This window comes from Laccaria bicolor, genomic scaffold, assembly GCF_000143565.1.
Source record: "Laccaria bicolor S238N-H82 LACBIscaffold_21 genomic scaffold, whole genome shotgun sequence".
NCBI lineage: Eukaryota > Fungi > Basidiomycota > Agaricomycetes > Agaricales > Hydnangiaceae > Laccaria > Laccaria bicolor.
The window spans coordinates 108,843-115,697 of NW_001889892.1; the positions used below are offsets into that span (position 1 = coordinate 108,843).

General features: G+C 37.5%; 2 protein-coding genes across 2 annotated transcripts; both read right to left on the minus strand.

Moving 5' to 3' along the window:
• Positions 1–5,844: 5,844 nt before the first annotated feature.
• Positions 5,845–6,378, minus strand: LACBIDRAFT_302433 (uncharacterized protein; the record flags this gene model as incomplete). Its single annotated transcript, XM_001883500.1, has 2 exons — positions 5,845–6,279; positions 6,340–6,378. 2 exons carry the CDS (start codon positions 6,376–6,378, stop codon positions 5,845–5,847), a joined length of 474 nt encoding a protein of 157 aa, XP_001883535.1.
• A 262-nt stretch (positions 6,379–6,640) lies between these two features.
• Positions 6,641–6,843, minus strand: LACBIDRAFT_302434 (uncharacterized protein; the record flags this gene model as incomplete). Its single annotated transcript, XM_001883501.1, has 2 exons — positions 6,641–6,759; positions 6,813–6,843. 2 exons carry the CDS (start codon positions 6,841–6,843, stop codon positions 6,641–6,643), a joined length of 150 nt encoding a protein of 49 aa, XP_001883536.1.
• Between the last annotated feature and the right edge of the window lie 12 nt (positions 6,844–6,855).

The following is a 6,855-nucleotide window of genomic DNA, read 5'->3' on the forward strand; positions in this document are numbered from 1 at the left end:
TTCATTATCATTTCTGAGAATTCTCATTAGGATATTTCATTAGGCTCCTGCGCTTTTTCATTATCATTTCTTAGAATTTTCATTAGGATATTTCATTAGGCTCCTTCGCTTTTTCATTACCATTTCTTAGAATTCTCATTAGGATATTTCATTAGGCTCCTACGCTTTTTCATTATCATTTCTTAGAATTTTTATTAGGATATTTCATTAGGCTCCTGCGCTTTTTCATTACCATTTCATAGAATTTTCATTAGGATACTTCATTAGGCTCCTTCGCTTTTTCATTACCATTTCATAGAATTTTTATTAGGATATTTCATTAGGCTCCTGCGCTTTTTCATTATCATTTCTTAGAATTTTCATTAGGATATTTCATTAGGCTCCTGCGCTTTTTCATTATCATTTCTGAGAATTCTCATTAGGATATTTCATTAGGCTCCTGCGCTTTTTCATTATCATTTCTTAGAATTTTCATTAGGATATTTCATTAGGCTCCTTCGCTTTTTCATTACCATTTCTTAGAATTCTCATTAGGATATTTCATTAGGCTCCTACGCTTTTTCATTATCATTTCTTAGAATTTTTATTAGGATATTTCATTAGGCTCCTGCGCTTTTTCATTACCATTTCATAGAATTTTCATTAGGATACTTCATTAGGCTCCTTCGCTTTTTCATTACCATTTCATAGAATTTTTATTAGGATATTTCATTAGGCTCCTGCGCTTTTTCATTATCATTTCTTAGAATTTTCATTAGGATATTTCATTAGGCTCCTGCGCTTTTTCATTATCATTTCTGAGAATTCTCATTAGGATATTTCATTAGGCTCCTGCGCTTTTTCATTATCATTTCTTAGAATTTTCATTAGGATATTTCATTAGGCTCCTTCGCTTTTTCATTACCATTTCTTAGAATTCTCATTAGGATATTTCATTAGGCTCCTACGCTTTTTCATTATCATTTCTTAGAATTTTTATTAGGATATTTCATTAGGCTCCTGCGCTTTTTCATTACCATTTCATAGAATTTTCATTAGGATACTTCATTAGGCTCCTTCGCTTTTTCATTACCATTTCATAGAATTTTTATTAGGATATTTCATTAGGCTCCTGCGCTTTTTCATTATCATTTCTTAGAATTTTCATTAGGATATTTCATTAGGCTCCTGCGCTTTTTCATTATCATTTCTGAGAATTCTCATTAGGATATTTCATTAGGCTCCTGCGCTTTTTCATTATCATTTCTTAGAATTTTCATTAGGATATTTCATTAGGCTCCTTCGCTTTTTCATTACCATTTCTTAGAATTCTCATTAGGATATTTCATTAGGCTCCTACGCTTTTTCATTATCATTTCTTAGAATTTTCATTAGGATATTTCATTAGGCTCCTGCGCTTTTTCATTACCATTTCATAGAATTTTCATTAGGATGCTTCTTAGGCTTTCATTAGGATATTTCATTACACTCTTTGACCATTTCATTAGATTTTTCATTGGGAGATTTCATTGGGGCATCTGGCCCTTTCATTACCATTTCTTTTAGGATATTTCATTGAGCACCTTGACGATTTCATCACTTCTCATTAGGCTCCCTGGCACTTTCATTACTATTTCTTAGATTTTTCATTAGGATATTTCATTAGGCCCTTTGGCACTTTCATTACCAAAAACTATATAATAATGATGATATGTATCACATGGGTTGTTGGGAGGGAGGTCACATGACCAATTACCAAAAATAGTCAAAAAGCGAAAGTTGTACCCCTGCACTGTAGCTTCCCGAATCTGGTTGAATTATGTTCTGAAGTGCTCCTGTTGTGGAGATATGAGGTAAAGGAATTCCAAAAGTGTCGTGTTTTTTTTGGTTTTTTTTGCATTTTTCTTCGTGAAAACAAAACCAAATAACATGATTCCAACACATTTAGAAAGCTAGATGAAAGGGCAACAAATATCATATCATGGGAAAATTGACCAAAAAAGGAAGGTGCATTCCCTCAAAGAGCAATCATCACTGACAGACTACAAGAGTCAGATATAGACTACCAAGTTTACTCATAGACTACAAAAAAGTTGGACATAGGCTACAAAGTTTACTGATAGACTACAAAAGACTACAAAAGTCAGACTTAGACTACAAAAGCTTGGACTTAGACTACAAAATTAGGGTTACATTAAAAGGTTTTGTAGTGTCCGCTTTTTCAGACTACAAAAGTTTGTAGTGTGTGCCTTTTCATTAGAAAAGTTTGTAGTGTCCGCTTTTCAGACTACAAAAGTTTGTAGTGTCTGCTTTTTGAGGCTACAAAAGTTTGTAGTTGACATATAGTTTATAGTGTCCTTGACTCTGTATAGGTTATGGGGATGAGGTTAAAGGATTGACATGATTTTACATATTGCCATTGCTGCAGCATTTACTTTTGACATCATGTACAAATTGTCTTTCACATCAAGAAAGGCCATTCTATGCCTTCATATTGATAGCTACTGTCCTATCTCAAACCATACTTGTAGGTTTATGGGGAACTGGCTAAAGGATTCACATGACTTTACATATTGATTGCTATTGCCACATCATCAGCTTTTCACATCATGCGCAAGTTGGCTTTCAAGCCAGAAAAAGCCATTCATAGTAATATCTACTGTTCTGTCTCAATACATTGTTAACTTACATCATGACCTGACTTAAGGATACTTCCAGGGACCAATCAGCTCATCCTATTGCCCTGAAAGAGCTGATATCACAGTTGACTAGGTTTGGGACAGGCAAGTAGCTATCAATGTGAAAGCAGACAGACCAGCAACTATCAATGTGAAATCAGAGAATAGCCTGTCCTAATGTGAAAGGCAACTTGGGTATGATGTCAAAAACTAATCATTTGGCAGTAGTAATATGTAAAGCAATTTAATCCTTCAAACCATATCCACATGGACCTAGAACCATGATTTGAGATAGGACAATAGCTATCAATATGAAGGCATAGAATGGCCTTTCTTGATGTGAAAGACAATTTGTACATGATGTCAAAAGTAAATGCTGCAGCAATGGCAATATGTAAAATCATGTCAATCCTTTAACCTCATCCCCATAACCTATACAGAGTCAAGGACACTATAAACTATATGTCAACTACAAACTTTTGTAGCCTCAAAAAGCAGACACTACAAACTTTTGTAGTCTGAAAAGCGGACACTACAAACTTTTCTAATGAAAAGGCACACACTACAAACTTTTGTAGTCTAAAAAAGCGGACACTATAAACTTTTCTAATGAAAAAGCGGACACTACAAAACCTTTTAATGTAACCCTAATTTTGTAGTCTAAGTCCAAGCTTTTGTAGTCTAAGTCTGACTTTTGTAGTCTTTTGTAGTCTATCAGTAAACTTTGTAGCCTATGTCCAACTTTTTTGTAGTCTATGAGTAAACTTGGTAGTCTATATCTGACTCTTGTAGTCTGTCAGTGATGATTGCTCTTTGAGGGAATGCACCTTCCTTTTTTGGTCAATTTTCCCATGATATGATATTTGTTGCCCTTTCATCTAGCTTTCTAAATGTGTTGGAATCATGTTATTTGGTTTTGTTTTCACGAAGAAAAATGCAAAAAAAACCAAAAAAAACACGACACTTTTGGAATTCCTTTACCTCATATCTCCACAACAGGAGCACTTCAGAACATAATTCAACCAGATTCGGGAAGCTACAGTGCAGGGGTACAACTTTCGCTTTTTGACTATTTTTGGTAATTGGTCATGTGACCTCCCTCCCAACAACCCATGTGATACATATCATCATTATTATATAGTTTTTGGTAATGAAAGTGCCAAAGGGCCTAATGAAATATCCTAATGAAAAATCTAAGAAATAGTAATGAAAGTGCCAGGGAGCCTAATGAGAAGTGATGAAATCGTCAAGGTGCTCAATGAAATATCCTAAAAGAAATGGTAATGAAAGGGCCAGATGCCCCAATGAAATCTCCCAATGAAAAATCTAATGAAATGGTCAAAGAGTGTAATGAAATATCCTAATGAAAGCGCCAAGAAGCATTCTAATGAAAATTTAATGAAATGGTAATGAAAGGGTCAAGGAGCTGAATGAAATATCCCAACGAAAATTCCAAGAAAATCTATTGAAAGTGCCAAGGAGCCTAATGAAATATCCTAATGAGAAATATAAAAAATCGTAATGAAAAAGCGCAGGAGCCTAATGAAATATCCTAATGAAAATTCTAAGAAATGATAATGAAAAAGCGCAGGAGCCTAATGAAATATCCTAATGAGAATTCTAAGAAATGGTAATGAAAAAGCGCAGGAGCCTAATGAAATATCCTAATGAAAATTCCTTTGAAATGGTAATGAAAAAGCGCAGGAGCCTAATGAAATATCCTAATAAAAATTCTATGAAATGGTAATGAAAAAGCGCAGGAGCCTAATGAAATATCCTAATGAAAAGTCTCAGAAATGATAATGAAAGGGCCAAAGAGCCTAATGAAATATCCCCATGATATCTCATTATCCTTGCCTATAACTTATGAAAGATTCCAGTGACAAATTGAATGAAATAGATGGGCAATCCTAATGAGATGCCTTTCATAAAACCTGTGGCATTATACACAATGGCTCTTGGACAGTTGTCATAGATTAATCATAAATAGTGGTAGCCACTAGTGACTCCTACTGGACTCATTCCTTAAAAATCCAGCAGAATTCCACAATTCCTGGTGATTTGGGATCATTCCAGTAGGAGTTTACTAGGACTCCACTAGGACTAGCATACAAAATTTGTATGGTGATCAGCCAGCATGAAATTTGTCCCAGTCCTAGTCCAGTCCAGTAGGATTCCAGGAATCCAGTAGGAGTCCGGTAGGAATAGGTGGGGGAGAGTAAAGAGCTCAATATTAGGGCGTGATGAATCCTCTGCCTAATGTTTTAGTCCACCTTGAAGAAGGGGTAATGCAAGAATGGATTAAAGGTTACAGTGAGGATCCTCACCTATTTAAATTGTGGGATGACCCTAAGTCCAGTGTGGAAACCTGGATCCCTGGGCATCACTTTTTCACAGACGAAAACGGCTTGCTATTCTTCAGGGATGCAGATTATCAACCAAGGCTTTGTGTTCTGCTCAACTGGAGAAGATTGATAATGGAGGAGGCCCATGAGCAAGCCTATGATGGGGTGCACCAGGGTTTAGAGAAACTATGGCAGAAACTAAGCAGCAAGTTTTATTGGAAAAGAATGAAAGCCAACCTTATGAAATTCATACAGACCTGTGATGTTTGCCAGAAAATCAAGCCCTCCAACTTCAACAGATATGGATATCTCATCCCAAACCCCATACCTAGCTGTCCTTACCAATCAATCACGATGGATTTCATCATAAACTTGCCCTGGTCAGAAGGATTCAACCCAATACACGTCACTGTCAACAGACTCACTAAGCATGGCACATTCACACCCACTACGACAGGTTTGAACACTGAAGACTTTGGCACTCTTTTTGTAAGAAAAGTAGTGTGCTGCTTCGGGCTTCCAGAAAGTATCATCTGTGACAGGGATCCCCATTGGACTTCGGATTTCTGGAAAGGGGTAGCGAAATACATCAGGAAACTGGTAAATTTCCATAGATCATGCAGTTCTATGGAGGCAGCATAGCCTCTGTAGGTCTCTGTAGGTAGCAGCAATCTTTGTAGGTATGTGTAGGTATTCTAAGATGTTGAAGAGCTATCAGGAAACTACAGCATCAGCAAAATGTCCAATTGTACTTTGACAACTTTCACTCCAGATGTGGGAACTTTGGGTAACTTTACTTTGAGTGGGACAACTATTTCAACTTTTATGGACAGCTTTCACTTTCAGAATGCAACTTTCACTTTCACAATGCAACTTTTACTTTGATTCGTCTCTTTCCAAAGAGTTGTACCACTAACTGAAAAATTGAAAATGAAAGCCATCATTAGATGGGTAATTTTTGTAAGTTGGTTATTAACCAGGAGTATCATGCTTACAGGCTTTGCCAAGGAAATGAGAGATTGCTGCCTGGCTATGTCCACCTCCTTCTCCCCTTCCATCAGTCTTTCCCACTGATGGCCGTCCTCGGCCGTTGCCTGCCCAACATCACTCATGATGCCCTGCAGCAATTTCGCATGACCTGGTGTGATGATCAGCCATTCCTTGAAGGGAAGGTCAAATGTGACCTGCTTGAGTGTGCTGAGTTGGCAAAGCGGGTTGTTGGAGGGTTGGTTTATCCAAGCATATTCAACTGAGATGCAAGGGTCCTGTTCACACACCTGCGGAATCGTTGAATTAGAATCATGACATTTTTATGGCACTGGTTGCCCCCCACATACCAGAGGTAGTTGATCTAGTAAAAGTTGGTGAGGAAGCATCCAACAAGGAAACTGAGACTTGGAGGTTGGTTTCGCAGATGTCCAGCAACATGGGGATGTTTCATTGATCACATTCAATGACACAGCCAGTATGAAGCATGGAGACTCCTTCACCAATTACCTGTCAGCAGAAGACATAGACATCAGTCAAGTACAGCTTGCCTGATAACACCCAAAGCCTGCTGATCCTAATTTGTTCTTTGCTTTGGCTTCCTAGTGCCCGTCTTCTTCTCCCTCCTCGCTTTCGTTGTGGGTGTGAGTTTCAATTCAAGAATCTTCGGTAGAGGCATTGCCCCTTGCATTCCACCATCCTCAAGTGTTTCGGTGATGATTGGGTTGACAGTGGGGCGAAATCTGGTGAAATTTGAGTTCCTTGAGCACCTACTGAGTTGTCAATAAATGGCAGTGCAAAGCTGTCAGACCTGAATGCGTACAAACTTCCCAGCTTTCTTTTGGTGCTACCATGTATCAGTAATG